The 18,633-nt window shown below is 42.3% G+C and overlaps 1 protein-coding gene across 1 annotated transcript in view; it reads right to left on the minus strand.

Annotated features, from left to right (window-relative positions):
• The window catches only part of LOC144769642 (uncharacterized), a 1,000,462-nt gene that overhangs the window by 863,750 nt on the left and 118,079 nt on the right, over positions 1 to 18,633 (minus strand). Inside the window, exons 13-15 of the mRNA XM_078653818.1 lie at positions 16,674 to 17,247; positions 10,348 to 10,946; positions 5,391 to 5,958 (exon numbers count right to left, since the gene is read on the minus strand). Coding sequence (XP_078509944.1) covers positions 5,391 to 5,958; positions 10,348 to 10,946; positions 16,674 to 17,247 — 1,741 coding nt within the window. The remainder of the gene's footprint in view (positions 1 to 5,390; positions 5,959 to 10,347; positions 10,947 to 16,673; positions 17,248 to 18,633) is intronic.

Consider the following 18,633-nt stretch of genomic DNA (forward strand, 5'->3'; position numbering starts at 1 on the left):
GTCAAAAATATAATAGATAAAGTAACAGCAGACTTTGCACTTCTGAACGCTGACCACCGCAAATTGGCAGACAAAGTACAAGGTGTCATACAGATACTGGTTGAACTACAGTCAGCAACTTATGCATCGTACTCCATATTGCAGGATCTAGTTGACCGTTTACACATCCTAGAGTGCAGAGATGAAGATGCGGAGGGACGCTCCAGAAGGAACAATATTCATGTTGTTTTCCTGCCGCAAGGAGTCTAAGGCCAAGATGCAGTCCACTACGTTGAAGACTGGATCTGAGTTCTACTCCTGTGAGCTGTGCTCTCTCCTTTCTTTTCTGTTGAACGCGCCCACCACGTGCCATTCCGAAGGACCCCCAGGCACCAATTCCGAGCACTTACGGCTGCTGAATTAGCGGGCTCATGATGCTATTTTGCACAAGACGCTCTTCCACAATGTGGCTCACTAGTGCAAATTCCTTGAACCTACCTGAAGAGATCTCACAGACAGCAGGCAACATTATGTAACCTGGCCATGGATACAGCACTTTAAGCCCAGTCTGCTCCCCCGTACACTGCTCTGCTGTTGTGTTTTTTTCTTCATGCATTTATTAACAATTGTTTCCTTGCAGCTGCCGGGGGCCTAATAATGCGCAGCTCGCTTCTGCTTTATTGTGTAGCGCTGTCACATAGGAGCTCACTAAAGCGCTTGATGTACATCCATCCTTCACATAGTGGTGGTATATCTTTGGCTTGTAAACCTCCTCCCATGTTTCTTTTGAACAACTTGTAAGGCCGCATGATGGCCTCTGTTAACTAAACAGTTTGGGCGGATGCCTATTGTCTCTCTTCTCTGGTAAGGCTTATTGTTACAGGTTTTTTCTTTTTTCTCCACCTCAGTTATGGCTAAATACCCCTCGGACCGCTCACACCCTCCATAATCCATACATGTCGTAAGAACCCCTTTCCGGATGGAGCCAACTGCCTATGGAGTGGTACTGCACATCCCAAAAGACCCACATTACCCTCATAACTGGGAACTTGTGGGGGAGCAGTGTGGTGCAGTGGCCAGTGCGGCTGGCTCCGGGACCCGGGGCTCACAGTTCGATCCCCGACACCAGCGGCAGATTAGCTCAGCACCATGTGACTCTGGGCAATAGTTCACTTAATCTTCCCAATGACCCCGAGCACCTTGACGCTGTCAGATACTTGTTCGCGCTTTACAAATTCTGGACATTTACATGACATGCACATGCCCTCGGGTCGTTATGCTGTGTATTCGTACCTTAAGCGTAGATCCACCCATGTAACATTATTTGAAGAGACACATTGAACACTAACTGAGGCTGGCGATATCCACAAATGGTGGGGGGCCAAATGTTCTCCACATCTGCACGTTCTGATTGCTTTATAGGCTCGGCCAACCTTCTACCTGCTGTCCTGCAAACAGACTACTTAGGGCGTACTCACTTCACCCACAATCCACAAAACCTACAACTTGCATGGGCAATAGGGATCCCTGCCATTCCCACGTGGCGCTTTCAACCCACGGCACTTGAAGTCCCAATATTTCACCCCTCCATGGGCACAGCCATTGCCGACTACAGTGAGTTAAAGGGCAACACTGCCTCCAACAGACTGATAGAATGGGACGCCTTCGAGATGACCATCAGAGGATAGTCTGGGTTTGAACTAGAATATCCGCACACAGCTAGATGGTGACATCTCCTGTGTTGAGCATGCTCTTCTACGACGCAAGACTCTGGTGATACATGACCCCCAGCATGCCCACAGACTTGGGGAAGCGTGCCGCAAACACACTTTGCTGTAGGAATGTTAGCACTGTCTTTACTATGCTGAGAACTCCTCTCGTACCCAGGCCTCATCTAACTGTGGGCCAACTGCTAAGGTGACTGATATGCCAGGAACAGCCTAGACACCCTAATCTTTTATTATAATCCACTATGGGAGGCCTACTCCATACTCAACATGGCAGACACGAAGAACTAACATGTCATTACTCTTCAATTTACCAGTCATACACAGACACTAGCCAGGCCAACATAGACGCATTCTTCTCCACGATCCACTTACCTACCATCATGCCAGAACAATGGGCAGACCTCGACGTACCCATTACTCTCATTGAAAAACAGGAGGCCATTAGGGCCCTGGTGACGGGCAAGTCTCCAGGACTGGTTGGCCTGCTGGGCAAGTATTATAAAGCATAGGCCTCTCTATGGGCCCCTCAATGGAAAGCCCTTTAAGAGGAGGCCCTATCTGTTTCCAGCCTCCAGAGTCCCTACTGCAGGCTTTGCTTATCTACTAGCCAAAACATGACGTGGATCCCACCGCCTTGGGCTTCTATTAACCCTTGGTTCTCCTTACCACCAACTACAAGATATCGGCCAAAGTTCTGGCAGATCGTTTGGTGCCATTGGTCCACTCTGACCAAAATAGGTTCGTCCCGGCTTGCAATACCTCCTTAAATGTGCAGAGTTTTCTTGTGTCCTTAAATATTCCATGCAGCAATGACCCCACTCTGGATGCCTGGTGCTGGATCTGGAGAAGGCCTTTGACTCCGTAGAAAGGACAATTTTATTTGCCACCCTGCCCTGGTATAGTATTAGGAGCTGCTTTCTCCTGATTGAGCTACTATCCACGCAACCCCTAGCCCAAGCCAAAACCGGCTCTTACTTGTTGGACCCCATCTTGATATGCAGAGGCACCTGCCTACGTTGCCCACTCTCCCTACTGCTGTTCTCCTTGGCAGGTGGTCCACTTGCTATGGCTCTTCGAACACAAGGTGCAGACTGGGGTATCACCGAGGAAGACAACCAGCGATTTCCCTCTGTGCAGATAATCTGCTCCTGTACTTTCGGTACCTACGCCCAGTTCCTGGTGCCTTAGCCCACACACTGTTTTGCCACTCCTTCTGAGTTAACTGAGCTAAATCGTGCCTGTTTCCCTTTGCCCCCACTTACCGCGACCCAACTTTTGCTCTCAATGGATCCTCCATAACGTGGCAAACTGCCACATTTCGATACTTGGGAGGCAGGGTGTATCATCAGCCAGCTGGTGTATCATCAGCCAGCTGACTTATATGACGGTATCCTTACAAGAGCCACAACAGCCATCAGATCCCAAATGCCCTTCTAGCACAGGCTCCCACTATCAGTTATGGGCCACATAGCCCTTCTCAAAATGGTGGCATTACCCCAGTTACCGCACTGGTTTACCAACTTGCCTCTCAACGTTGCGCCCCCCCTTCTTTCGCTCCCTTGAAGGAATTATGAAGGAGTGCTTTGCGCTGCACGGCGGCATTGTCAAAGCTATATTTGCCCACTGAGCAGGGAGGACTACTGGTGCTAAACATGGAACAGTACTATATTGCCTCCTAGCTCCAGTGGGTGGCAAGTGGTTGGCAGGCTTACAATTATCAGACACAGCCATGCTGGCACCACCTTAGATTCTCACAGTGACCCTTTGCCTCTTTCACCCCTGTACTTGCAGTAAACCACCGGAATAACTGCAACTTAAAGCTGCGTATTGTTGCTATTAAAGGAGTTTGTATCTAATCCGTTCCCTGGTCCACTACGTTTCGGCGCTACCTCTTTACGGCACACCTAGAGACTGTACCATTACCACAACAGTGGAACTTGCTGCCTCGCTGGAGGCTGGATTACACACCGTGGGAGTCCTCTATGGGGATGAAATTCTGATGCTGTACGGCACAGTAGTGGAGGAGGAGAGCCTCCCCTCGGCCCAATTCCTTCTGTACAACTCTAGGCGTCAAATGGAGTGACATGTAGCAGGAGCATCCCATGCACATGACAATGCAATTTGTACATGTTATGGGATGAGGCAAACATCTTACACACCGGGTTTCAGATTCACTGCGACGTTGCTTTTACATTTGCAGCACCACTGGGAAGATGATGTGTTTATGGACAAAGAATGGCCTGCCATACTAGAAAGCCTTGTCCGAGTCTCCTGCACTGCTCACTTCCTCCTCATTCAGTATTACATTCTACCTAGGCCCTACCACACTCCCGCCAAAATTAACCACTACTTTCATTGCGCCGACACAGTTTGTCCTAGATGTCATCTGTTTGATGCTGACCTCCTACATAAGTTGTGGACATGTCCATTCCTGGCTCATTAGTGGCAGAATGACACAATCCCAATTATCCACCTTCACAGGTCGCACAGTGGCACACACACAGGAAGTATGCATACTGGGTCTTTTTCGCAGGAGTAAGAGGCACAAGGTCACCTCCCTCTATCTCGATTTAGGTATGCTGATAGCTAAATGTCTCATCGGGAGATGTTGGAAATCCCCAGAACCCCCTCTCCTCTGCAGGCCTGGAGATGGTCGCATATGTTGTGGGCACGGGCAGAAAGTGAGGCGTTGCACAGAGAAGATAATTTAGAGCTCTGCAAACCACCAATACCCACTAATTGGGACATCATACTGTATGGTTTTCAGTCTGAAACCTACAATGACTCCATTCCCATATACACCCCTATGAATGGGGGATGAGGCAGCTGCAGAGACCTGACCCCTTAGTTGATAGCAACCAGAAGGCACACTACTGGGCGCTTTGATGCTCACCATGCACCTTAACTAAAGATTTACTTACTTGATTGACAGTTGGCCACATGGGTACTATCGACATTTGTGGGTGATTGGTTGGGACGAGGGAGCGCTGGGAGGTTTAGTTTGGGCAGATTTATTCAGTCTATTGTCCCCTTTTGATACTGATTTTGCAACACCCTTCTCTCACTGTCATCATACCGCATACCGGACTATATAGTTGGACAAGTATGTACAGTCAGTAGAGGCACTCCTGGGCTGGGGTGTATACACACCCTATTAGCAGTGTATCATCAGACTGCTGTATAACTATTTCAGTATAGCATTGTCACATAGTAATCATTCTGTAGTACAAAACTGCTGGTCGATATTGCATGCACTGTATCTTTGCATGCATAACAGTATATAATATGGCACTATTGTGTTAACCCCTCACCTTAGTTCAAAACTTAATAAAAAAAAATTCAACAAAAAAATTTGAAAACTGTATCTGAGGGTATATTTTGCAAAGAAAGCCACTGCTTAAAAAATGTCTCTAACTGCAGCCGACAGCATTTTTACAGATCCCGCAAGACATTTTGTTGTCACACTAGTTTTATGAGGGCAAGAATGATGCAAATGAGCATAATCACCCTAAGACAAAAAATATGAGAAAATAAATAACCCACAAATTGGAAATATGCAACATTATGTTTTCATAATAATAAAGTTTGCTGGAGATAAGGTCACACATGATTTCTAAAAGCAGCATTTGCGGGAGGAGACACTGTACTAATTGGAACATGAAAAATCCCTTTATGACTTACTGCAGAATGAGGGCGTTCTCCACTCTTGTATCTGAATGCCAAGGGCTTGGCATGCAGCAACATATGTAGTGATGGCATTGCAAGATGCTGTGAAGTGCCCTTTGTACTGACAGGCATCATAGAGACATTCATTATAGAAGGGTGTTGGGTCAATAGTATTGTAGCATTTGCTGAATGGCCCGTTGACCTTGTTGACTACCCCACAATATTGGCCACTCTTGTATTTTTCTTTCTGGGCATCAGTGCACAGCGGGCAGCTCCCAGTACATTCAGGTGTGCACCCAGGTACATTTCTGACCTTCCAACTGTCAGCAAACTGAGCAACACTGGTTGCTTTGACCCCGGTCTTCATGGTCAGATCATCACTGCTAACTTTGTTGTAGTTTCCACAAAGGCCACCAACTGCATTGGCGTATGTGCTGGGCACTGTGACCATCACATGGCTGTTCCAGTCGAATGCAACTGTAACATCAAATATGGTCTTGATGATTCCCCTTCCACCGCAGATGTAAACAACTATTTTGTTAGTTTGGTAGTAAAATGGTAGTGCTGTGAGAAGGCCATCGACCTGAAGAAGGAAGAAAATAAAGATGCAGTCACTTTCCTTGTTCGCTTGCTCACTGACACTCATGCCACGATACATACACCACTCAACACACGCAACAAATAGAGCCAATTTGGAATACAAGGAATGCAGTGGTTTCGGAGTAGCAGTCTGTTGTTCGAGAGATGATGTTTGAGGCACTCGGCTTATAGTGTGAAAAGCAAATCCATGTAGGCTGAGGTTCCACCCAAATATACTGAAAGGTCACTACAGTGATGATTCAGCATTTAATTAAGTCGTATCTGTCTGATCAAGATAGATATAGCATCCTAATGTTTATGTTATCAGTGCTTCTTACATATCTATAAGTCTGCCATAATTTAGGGCGGGAAAACGGCCAGGTCCCCTGTGGGCAACCTGGACTCAAACGTGCACAGCTGGGGAGTTAAAAAGAACAATATACCAGTTTTACTAAAAAATATACCAGTACAAGCAATCTTTTCTGTTGTTTTCAACATTCAATTTACTGCTCATTGCATGATTTTTCAATACTTTTCTCAGTTCACTTCATTTACTTGATACATATCATTCTTAAAAAAACAATCAATAATCCAGCCCAATGCCGGCAGATTTTTCTTTTTTTTCTTTGATTCATAGGATTCCCAATCATTCAGGAGATTGGTTGCGTACTTAAATTCACTAATAAGTCAAGTCTCTTTTCAGTAATTTTCTAGGATAGCTTAGATTTATTCACCAGATTTATCTCACAGCATGGAGGCTGTTTGCATGTAACACTGACACAACGCACAGATGCTTGGCAGTTGGCATGTGCAGTAATTTCTAAGCTTGTGTTTGGTTTCACAGTTCAAATATTATGATTGATGTCTCCATCACTGTGCATCCGAATAATTACATTGTTATATACTTTGCAGATTCTCCCCTGACGAAGGGACAGGCAGTCCCGAAATGCATTGGGCTGGATGATTGATTGTTTTTTTAAGAATTATATGTATATTTCATAATGATCAGCAGAAGTGATCAAGTAAATTAAATGAACTGAGAAAAGTATTGAAAAATCATGCAATGAGCAGTAAATTGTATGTTATAAACAATTGAAAAGATTGGTTGTAATGGTATATTTTTTGGTAAAAACTGGTATATTGTTGTATTTAACCCCCCAGCTGTGCATGTTTGAGTCCAGTGTGGCCCACAAGGGACCTGGCCGTTTTCCCGCCCTAAATTATGCAGACTTATAGATATGTAAGAAGCACTGATAACATAAACATTAGGATGTTATCAGTGCTTGGCCTGACCTGGCCGCTTTCGGGTCTTATCACACATGTCAGGCAGACATATGTCAAACGTTGCACGCAACACAGTTTGAATTAGTCAATCCTTAACATTTAATCTTCGTAAAAAGGTGTGCATAATCCACACTCTCAATTTCTAATAATTTAGGACAGCACAGGTGGGGGGTTTATGGGTGAATGCAAAATTAAATATGTAATATCTGGAAATCCTCAAATAAAATAACTATCATTTGAAAAATCCCACTTTACTAAAATAGGCTTTATCCATTTTTTGCGTGTGATTTGTGGTTACAAGTGTGGCGTCAAAGTATGCCAAAAGCTTTTCCCTTAAAAGACTCATTCCCATGTTCTCTGGCAGCAGACGGCACGCAGGTATTTCAATATTCAACACAGAATAGAATGGGACACCTTTATTTTGATGTAATTGTCTCACATAACTTTGTAAGAAAGTGAAGGTGAATACCACATTATAGTACAGTGACCCCTAGACCATTTCCGTGACATTTTGAAATAAAATTATCCCTTGCAACTAATATTACTTTCGGGGTAAATCTAGTGGCATGAACAAGTATGGGCCCGAAGATATACTTATTATACTGAATGGAATTTGCGGAATCAAAATTGTTTGATCTGTGGTATGAATATCCAGCCGGAGGGCTTCTTACCGGAGGGTACACGCTGGCACAGTAGCTCCTGGGTCCCTGACGCTGCAGTCTCGCCGCCACCGCTTTCCACCTCGCGGCTTGAGACTACAGCTCCCAGGGAGCTTAGCGCCCACTTCCTGATTCCGCCCACAGCGCGCCCGGAGGCGCTACTTGAAGAGGACACTCCCCCCGCGTCGCGGGACGCGCGCGGGCGCCGGGCTAAGCCCGGGCAAGGGGCGGGCCCTCTGTGGCCCTCGGAGGCCAGCGGAGGCCGGGGCGGGCCACCCCACTTGGTCCTAACATAAGAGGTACAGAGACACCATACAGTTTACTTTTCTATGTTCCATTGTCCAGTGTCGTCGACGGGCCATACATAGTCCTCCCATGATGTCTTTTTGGGAAGAGCTCAATGTCGTGTGCGGCACTAACTATGTCCCTGATATATTAACTCCCCCCAGACTGGGCAAAGACAATGATCTCATAAACTGTACCACCCAGATTGTGCCTGTATCCCCTGATTTAATCCAATTCAACAATGAGGAAATTCCACTAAATGTTAATCTAATGTGTCGTAGCTCCCCATCCCTCCCTGCCAATCCAAATGTGTTAACGCCACATAAAGCAGGGTCTACATTAAATAATCCTGTTTCCCCCTTTCAATCGACCCTATTGGCCGAATTTGAGCAATTGTTGAATGCTGCTTTGTTACCCCTGGTCACTAAAATTAAGGAGTTGGGAGACAGGTTGACCAGTGTTGAACTAATAGTAAAAAGGTCTTATCCACCTACTGTAAATTCTGCTGTTTCCCCACGTTCCACGCTCTGTATAAACCCGGACAAGCCTATTCCTATTGAACTCAGAAAAGCACGAACAATTGACCCTGCCCTGAGTATACCCTTCCCAAGGGGCCATAATAACGCTCCTAACCCCACTAGTGCCCCTTTTAAAGCCCCTAGATATCCTCAGCCAAGAAGGCATAGAATTAATTTACCCCCTGAAGCTGCCCCCTACGTGTACGTTCTTTCCGGGGTGCCTGAACTTGGTCAGGGAAATCACGAAACAACCGAGGAGCTGCTAAATAAGACCATCTTTTGGCTTCACAACAATAGACCGCTGCCGCCCGCCCTAGATGGCGGAATTGTGAGCGTCAGGAGGGTGGGGTGGTTAGGCAGACTGCCTAAAGACATCTCGGGAGATCTGATATTGATCAGATTTAAACACAGGAACATTGTCCCCTTTTTAAGACTTTCTCAACCAAAACCCGGTGATGCCCCTATTTCTACTTGGGACTTGTTCGATTTTTACCCGGGTCCCAGAGTAATGAATAATAACAATTGGTGAAAGGGGACTCTGGCCACCATGTGTTTTACTCAGACATGTAAAATGGAAAAAGCCCATTTTGTTCTTAATAATTGTATATATGTATCCTGTCGTACATGCTATGTCATTTTGTCTTTATGCATCAAGGCCTAATTGATTGCTCCTTTTTTAGTTATCACTCTAAGTTTGGTTTTCCAGATCTTGCTTTTTAATTGGTTACCATTTACTTATTTTAATGAATTGACCAAATTCTTTGTTTTAAATTATTTTTGTAATTGTATGTTTGTATGATATTTTATGAAACTATTCGCTTATATGATATTTCATTGCTGAATATCGAATAAAGCATATTTTGAACCTTTGAACCTTTGAATATCCATTGAGCATTGGGTTCCTTTAGTGTTTGCTGTGCTGTTAACCTTAGAAAATGTTGCTGCGTGATTGCCAGTTGAAAGGTATTATAGTAAGAGTTCTATTAGCCTTAACTTTGTGATTGTCCAGCTTCTACCACTCCCATGTGTACTGTGCTCTGTCCTTTGCTTTGCTTGGCACTGCTTCCTGGCACACATTTGTGCTACTTATCCTTCTGTTCCCAAAGTAATTTCCATATCCACCCTCCTCCTTCACAATAGCAGACCCCCACTTAGCATTATACTGGTATTTAATGATTGGCCCACAGCTTCTGTGTCGTTGGAAATGTCATTTGCCTAAAGTCCTGTTTCGATTTATTGGATTTCAAAAGACATCAAATCCACAGTGGTTTCACATACATTTGTGAAATCTGCAAACATAGGCGAATGTGATTGGATAGGAAACAAAATACTGACCAGTGTGCCACCGCACAGGGGGATAAGCAGTAGGGAGTCTATGGTAATATTTGGCACTCACGTTATGGTTTTTGAAACTATTGCTTGAGCTGTCTAACTCTAAAATACTATGGGGCAGATTTATGAAGGCCTTACGCCGCCGGTGCGTCATTTTTAACATGGGAAAAAGTGACGCACCGGCGGCGCAAGGCCTTCATAAATAAGTCCCTCTATTTAGAACGTGCCTGACTTTGAGCTGTTACCCAATACCCCCCAAAAATTAGCAGTGACAGTTCACTATGTATCCACTGACTAATGCAGTTCTATACCTACCAGGATCTGGCGAGGGTAGTCTCTGCTGAGGGTTATGCGTATGCCGTAGGCCTCCAGTGTCACCACTTTGGTGTATGAAACTTTCTTGCTTCCTCGGTTGTCATTCTGAACTGTGACTGTGAAATCAGTGAGAGAGAGATCCTTGGAGACGAGGCCAACCAGCTGATAGACGCAGGTGCCCATGAAATCGTATCTACGTCCATCCAAGGTGGTGTAGTGAGGATCTCCACTGCCGGTACAGGTGGAGTAGCTGACTGGGAAGCAGCCTCGAACTCCATTGACCAGCATGCATTTTTCGCTGTCTTTGCATTTGGTATTCCTGCAGACCACCATGCCAAGGGTTGGGTCACACTTACAGCGCTTGTGGCAGTGGTTATCATACCAGAATTCCTCATTGGGTTTGTAGTAGAAGCCATTGGAGGTGCAGCCGCAGCTTGCCACAGGGACACATTTGTCGACACTAAGGACGTAGCCATCATTACACTGGCAGGTCTCCACGCAGGGTCTAGTGCAGGTGGCAGGGGCATTTGTGTCAGAACAGCTGGCTGGACAGGCGTTCCCACAGGCCTCATAGTGGCTGTTCTTACCACAGGGAAGTGCTGGAAGAGACAGATAACACATATTAATTCACTACAACATGAAAATATCACAATAATAACAGATGAACAGAAGATCTGCTTTAGAGAAGAACCATAGATGTCAGAAAAGGCAGCAGCGGAATACCTGTGGCCTATGATTCCTATAAGTTAAAATACACTGTAATTATTTACAAAGGTTTGGCAACGCGGGCAAGCCCTTAAAGCATATCCGAATTGAACTTAATTGACTAAAAGATAGAGAATTTGTATGTGCACTGTGATGGGGGCTCTTACATTACAGTTCAACACCAATTATTACCACTCTGGAAAAAAGGCCCACAATTACAGGTTATGAAATTATTGTAGATTAAGTCATTGTAGTATCCTGCTTTGTTTCTATTATATGTTATGCATGTCCCCTTTAACTTGCTTGTATTCATTTCATTATCTGTGTTCTAAGTTCCATGATGTAATCGCTGTGTGGACAGTTACTCACTGTTGATGCTGGCAGAAGATCTACATGGATGTGCTCTTTCTTATGGAATTAACCTAACTATATTTTACTTCAATTCTTCATTTAATTCATTTCAAGATACTACAAAATTGGCGACGATCGGGATTTCGAACCAAGGTTCTCCTGGAAAACCTCAAGATTAATTTTTACCTACGTTGACAATTTTTTTTTATTACTTGATAAACTTCACTGGCTGGTTATTTTTCCTGTGTGATTATATTCTTCTAACAGTGAGTAGATTGAAGAATTTAATATTTCTGCTCCATTCTTCAAAGAAATTACACAATTGTTTTACAATTGTTTACCTTTGAAGCGTCTTTGACTGTTGTTCACCCTCGAGCATTCACAGACCCTGCTGTGCACTGTGCGCATGGATCCAGCGCTCGCTCGTATCACGTTGAAAGGGTTGCTTGGCAACTGATGACAACAGCGCTCGCGTACAGATCCAGCGCCTGCACGTCACACGCTGAAAAGGTTGCTTAGCAACTGGTAGCTACAGAGCGTGAGGATTGCGCAAGGATTAAAACTTCTAAGGCCACGTCACACAAGCAGCGCATTGTACGTTTTTATTCTCACGCAGTTTGGGAAAAGTTACAAATGAATTCAAGAGCACATCTTTCTACTTCCTTCTTCATGCTTCATCGTTTTCTACAATTTTAAGCCACAGTGTAAGTACTTTCTTCGTGTTTTCACACACTGTTTCTACGATTTAAAGACAGAGTTTAAGTACTTTCTTCGTGATTCTTCACTCTGCTTTCTGCAATTTTGAAACCTCAGTGTGGGTTATTTACAACTCATGGTTTTTGCAGCGTTCTTAAGAATTTAAAGCAACTTTGCAAGTTTATTCCATTTTTTTAATTTATATTTTTCTGGTGTTCTTTCTTCATTCGCATATTTTGATTTTATTTATTAAATTTTTCTTCACTGGCAATATGAGCAACACTACTCCTGCTTCTACTAGTAATTCTACTAACAGTTCTACGCCTACATCTTCTTCATGTATCAATATAAACATTAGCACACCTAAAGAGTTTTTGACATCACTTGGTGAACCAATCATAAAATGGTCTGAATGGAAAGAATACTTTCTCAATTACATTGCTACTTTGGAAGATAATGTTGGGTCCTTGTCTCCTGAACGCAAAATGCGTATGCTTTTACATAGCTTGGGTCCGGAAGGCTTGAGAGTTTATAATCAGATGCAGAAACCGGAAAGAGCAGGCGATACTGACATCTTCAAAAATGCAATTTCTGATCTAACTGAACATTACTCTCCTACTGTTTGTATTGGTGTTACCAGACGTGCATTCTTTAAAAGAAAACAACTGGAGAATGAGTCAGTTGAAGAGTACGTCTCACAATTAAAATTACTAGCCATGCATTGCAAATTTGGAGTACTACACGATGAACTTATTCGTGATCAAGTTGTTGTATGCTCTAGGAATAAGAGTATCCAAGATAGACTATGGATTGAGGGAGAATCTAGTCTAAAGGATGTGATAACTTTATTGAAGAAAGCTGAACTGTCTGATAGAAGTTCTAAAGCTTTAGCTGATCAGTCTGGAACTACTACTTCTACTCCTACAGTTAACAAAATTTCGGTAAAAACTAACAAAGAAGTTTCAGACAAGAAGGGTGACAAGTATTTTCAATCCAATGGGAATTTTCAAAGAAGGTCTTTTAACACAAAATCTTTCACCAGGAAGACGTATAATAACAACAATTATTTTTCCTTTGCTTGTTATCGTTGTGGAGATAAGAACCATAATGCAGGTTTTGAGAAATGTCCTGCTAGATCTGTTAAGTGTTCTAATTGTGGGGTTGTGGGGCATTTTGCTAAAGTCTGCAATAGAAGTTCTTCACAGTCATTTAAAGTAGCCCATGTTAACGATACTGATTTTTCTGATTATGAATCTGACATCGATTCTTCTTCATCTTCTACTTCTGAAAAGTTACAATGCAATATGGTGATGTTGGCCGACAAGAATGTTAAAAGCTAGCCTTTGTGCATTGTCATAGCTGGTGAAATTCTTTTACAAATTCCATGGAGTCTGATAATTTTTTTACATTTATTAATTAGGAAATGTGGGGTAAGGAATTAATTAATGGTTTGGGGTTTTCTGACTTTTTACCTAAACCGTAAAGGTTGCTCCACATTTTGTAAATTGTGTGTTGCTTTTTATGGTTATTCTGTTTTAAAGTGGGAGGATCAGAAATATGTACGTATCATACTTGATCCATTTAGTTCTGAACAAGTTTTTTTTTTAGTTACTGTAGTGAGTGTTTTCAGGTAAGATTGGTAAGTTCTCATTATATAAAGGTGAGAGATGTGTAAGTCTCAGAATTCATAGAGTTTGCAATGTTCCATAAATTGTTCAAGCTGACAGAATTGCATAGTTGTTCAGTTATGAATATTATATCTATTGACAACATTTTTACTTGCATTATTTTAGACTTGTGGTTTAAAGCCGATTCTAAGGTTAACATATTAAGTAGTGTTTAGTCTAATGAACCTTTATTTTGTTTCCCACCATTTTCTTATTAGAGGTGATAAATAATATCAAACTTTCGTAGGAGAGTGAAATGATGAAATTGTTTTGAGCTTATTGAGTGATGCCACATCCATTTGTAGGAAAAACTTAATTTTCCTCTTATAGGTTGTGGAATGTCGCTATTTAAAAATAATCCTGCAGGGATGAACAAAATGATTATGCGTTGTTATGAAACATATGCTTACATTTAAAAAAAAAAAAGGTTATACTTGTAAATATATAGAACTGTTGTGGTACCATTATTTAATATTTTTATTTAGAAATTGTACTGTGTTCTGCTTATTGTATTTCATTGCTAGTAGTCAGTATATTCTAGTGTGGAAAAATCTTTACATGTTATTCTTAACTTCGACAGTCCAACACTAGTTTTAACTACTGAAGTTTGTGAATGAAAAATGTTTTGGGTCTTGAAATGGTTCTCCAACGTTTTCTCAGGTAAGAATTGTAAATTCAAAGGATTTCCACATAGGAGACTTTTCTAAAAACTTTCTGTGGGTTAAAGTCTATTTTAATTTGTGAGATACTGTGTACAGGTACTTTTACCTAAAGGTACCCCTAATTGAATGTACAAGAATGAAATGTTTTTTATGATTTAGATGTGGTCAACAATTTTTATGGAGTTTTTGTTTTTTTTGGTGTTTTTTTTTAAGAGAAAGGAAAAGTTGTGTTTAACATTTTTGTTTTTGGAAAAGGGAGGATATGTAGTATCCTGCTTTGTTTCTATTATATGTTATGCATGTCCCCTTTGACTTGCTTGTATTCATTTCATTATCTGTGTTCTAGGTTCCATGATGTAATCGCTGTGTGGACAGTTACTCACTGTTGATGCTGGCAGAAGATCTACATGGATGTGCTCTTTCTTATGGAATAAACCTAACTATATTTTACTTCAATTCTTCATTTAATTCATTTCAAGATACTACAGTCATAATCTTATAATGTTATTCTAGAGACAAATCAGGGGCCATATGTAAAACTAATTTTTGTTTGTCGAAAACAGTCCAATTCATAGAATTGGGTAATTTTCGGAATGCTAAAATGCTTTTGTATATGTACTAATCACAAATTGTTATCGTTAACATGTTACCAAATAGCAATTTGTGTTTGCAATTCAGTATTTTGGAGGGGATTGTTAAAACCGCCCCTTCCAAACAAAACATTCATTTTTTACTGATACTTCAAAGGAGTTGGTAATAATTTGCAAATGGGAAGGAGTACCCAAGGGAACCATTCCCCTTTGTGAATGTTGAAAGAAATATTATTTAAGAGTCGGAAATGGTCCCACACACCTACTCAAAAAAAACATGAAAAGGTTTCATTTTCTTTCTTTAAACATTCTGTTTTTCTTCAAGGAAAATTAGCTGCATTGAAAAAATACCTTTTTATTTTATTAAAAGCAATCCCAGACACGGTGGTCTGCTGATCCATGCTTGTTTCCGGTTCAGGGAAGACATGGCTTGGCAGTTCGGGCTGGACTGTTCCCATGAGGCACAGGGTCAGACTGATTTGCACATGGCCATGTCTGAACTGGGTGGTGGAGTGAGCTAAAGAATGGTGATGGATTAAACCCAGATCAGTTGACTGGGGCTGTTTGTTTGATTTGCTCAAACGCTCCATCCATCCTCCCCTTTGGTATGGCTTTACACCATCCATGTGATGGCCACGATTCCTACTGGGTCGCACATTTCTACCTACCTCGTTAATATTTATGAGGTAGGTCTATTTGCAAATACATTAGGAATTGTTATTTGGAAATCTTTATTTTATACATACATTAGGAATGGCAATTTTGTAATTGTGATTCTGTATGAATTACACTTAGGTCATCACAATTCCTATATTCATTTTCTCTGGGTGATGATATAGCAGGCTGGCACAGTTCTTTTACTTGATGGCGGTTGTAGAATCAAGGATCCCAATACCCTAGTCTACACGAAAACTGAGCTACATGCAAAAAGCCCAACTCCGAAAAAACATCTGAAATTCAGTATTGGAAGCACTGTGAAAAAAGATTTAACAATTGAAATATTGAATAGTTGGGTCATTCCAAAGTAAAATTAAAGATGAGGAAGAAAGCCTCACAGGAAAGAAAAATCTATATGCAGCCAAGAGTGAAGGTTTGTAACGGAGAAAAAAACTACCACTGAAAATAGCAAAAGAGAAGTTCAATATATAAAAAATGGGATGTAAAATGTCGCTATATAACCACTGAAACAAATGCCTGCACATCACATATAGTTTTTTCCAAACTAAGGGCTTGAGAGTACATTTTCTCTTATGACAACACATGAGCTTTTTGATGATATCAACATTTTCATACAAGAATAAATAGGCTCTTACTTTTTTGTTTTTAGTGAGACAAAATTGTATATGTTTTTGTAGGAATTTGAATGTGGAATGTTTTGCATTGAAGTGCATTGATCGAATTCAGAAGCTATTTGATTATGATGTATCTTATTAACATTTATCTATGCAATTGTGCAGTAGATTACCATGGACTATTAAAAAAGTGAACTGAGATTACTTTCAGACTGGTTTGTGACATTTACCCACAATGTGTCCCTTGTTGCTTTCTTAATATATCATGGACAACCACTTTGGCCACGTTTACAAACCTATAGGACCTCTTTTTAAAAATGCATCCCAAAAGTTTAATATCTAACAAAGGATTTTGTTACTTACGACATCCAGCTGGGGTTCGCCAGTCGTAGATTTTAACCCCTTCCTTCCGGCAGGTGGTTGCATAGGCATTGAGGGCTTGACACAAGAACTGCTTGGCACCTCCATTGATGCAGACGTCATAGAGGCAGCTGTCAAAGAAGGTGTCTGGGTTGAACTTGCTGTGGCACTCGCGGAAGGCACCCTTCGTGGTCTTGCTGATGATACCGCAGAATTTCTCACTTCCATACAGCGCCCTCTTGGCGTCACTGCAGGTCGGGCATTTCCCTTTACAAACATGGAAACAGAAGGGGTCTCGGTCTGGAACCTGCCAGCTCTTGGCCCAGTCTATGATGGAAGTGGCTGTGGTGCCATCAGGAGTCTGCCTTTCATCCCTGACGTTCTGGTTGAAGTTTCCACAGAGGCCACAAGTGGCTCCATAGTAGCTGCTTGGAATAGTTATTTTTAAATGCCATTTCCACTCATAGGATACCTGGAGCCCGAAATCTGTCTGCATAAGGGCCACAGCCCCACTTCGTACCACTTTTATCTGCCCATTATTCAGTGTAACGGGCAGATTGGTGAGTCTATCGTTGATCTAGAAACAGAAGACAGAATGAGTTACTCCACATGCTCGACACATCTAATTGCTCTTTGCATAGGAACCACGGCATGGATATGTCTCTATCACATCATTATGGCTCCCTGTTTTCCGTTTATGCTGATTTTAACAGATAAATACAGACAGAAAACCATTTATTTTCTTGTCTGTATTTATTTTTAAATGTAGATAAAAACGGAAATTGGGTGTTTTTGAGTGATTCTAAATACACTTTGCCATGACTGCCAGGCCAATAACGGTGTGGATAGACAGGTAAGGGAGTTAAAAAAGAAAGGAATTTTAGTAAAGAGGCAGGCTTAAATAGCAGTAGATATGCACAAAGCTGATACTGAAATGTGCATATTTTCATATAAGTGCATTGATTTATCTTCTGCGGGTGTTCATATCACTGAAACCTGGCAGGCTTTCAAGCATGACTGTATATTTATTAGTTAAATATATATTTTTCTCACAAAACCCATAATAAATATGGATAAATACAGATAAAGTTGACAAAAACAAATATGAATAAGTACAGACGGAAATGTCAAAAAAATAAATAGCATAAAACCGGGTGCCCTACACATAATGAAGATGTTGAGCAGCATCATCAAGCAACACCATGTCAAACTACCACTGAAATGTTCCTACATCCACTTCTTCCCTTCCTATCCTATCCTATCTCACCTTTTCATTTACTGCTGTTACCTTCACAGTATGCCTCCAATAGTGTCCTTCCCCTCTGAACCGTAAAACCCCAACTTTTATGCTCCTGCCTGATTTGTAATGGTGTTTGCATTACTTGGTATGTATATACACAGGGGGTCTTTTCACAAATTCCATTTTCATACTCGTTTCACTAAGTGATTACTTTTGTTGGCCATCCCACGCTTCCTTCTCACACAGCCCAATGGCTCCTCTTCCTGTCTGGGCATCACCGCCTGTTACAGCCTGAAACGTCTATGTGGGTGGAATTTTGGTCGGCACAGGGTTTGTTTTGTGTGTACCATTCGAGCACATCACTAAATCTCACTATGGAGACCCAGCCCCAAGAACGCTGCTTGCCTGGCCCCCTCACAACACTGGAGCTCGCCCCGCCACCCCTTGCTCGGAGGTCGCTGCTTGCAGTTCCTCACAGTCATCAGGAAGGGTGCAGGTGGTAGAAACATACTGGGGCAGATTCATGTCGGACTTGCACCACGTTTACGCCGCCGTTGCGTCACGCAACGGCGCGGAAACGTGGCGCATCCCTGTGACCTATTTACAACGTGACGCATCTAGGCAGATGCGTCACGTTGTAAAGCCCTGTGCCACATGAAACCTGCGTCAGGTTTCATGTGGGCGTTCTGTCGCAGGGTGGGCGTTCCCTGGTAGGAAGCCCCG

This window comes from Lissotriton helveticus, chromosome 7 (genome assembly GCF_964261635.1).
Source record: "Lissotriton helveticus chromosome 7, aLisHel1.1, whole genome shotgun sequence".
Taxonomy (NCBI): Eukaryota; Metazoa; Chordata; class Amphibia; order Caudata; family Salamandridae; genus Lissotriton; species Lissotriton helveticus.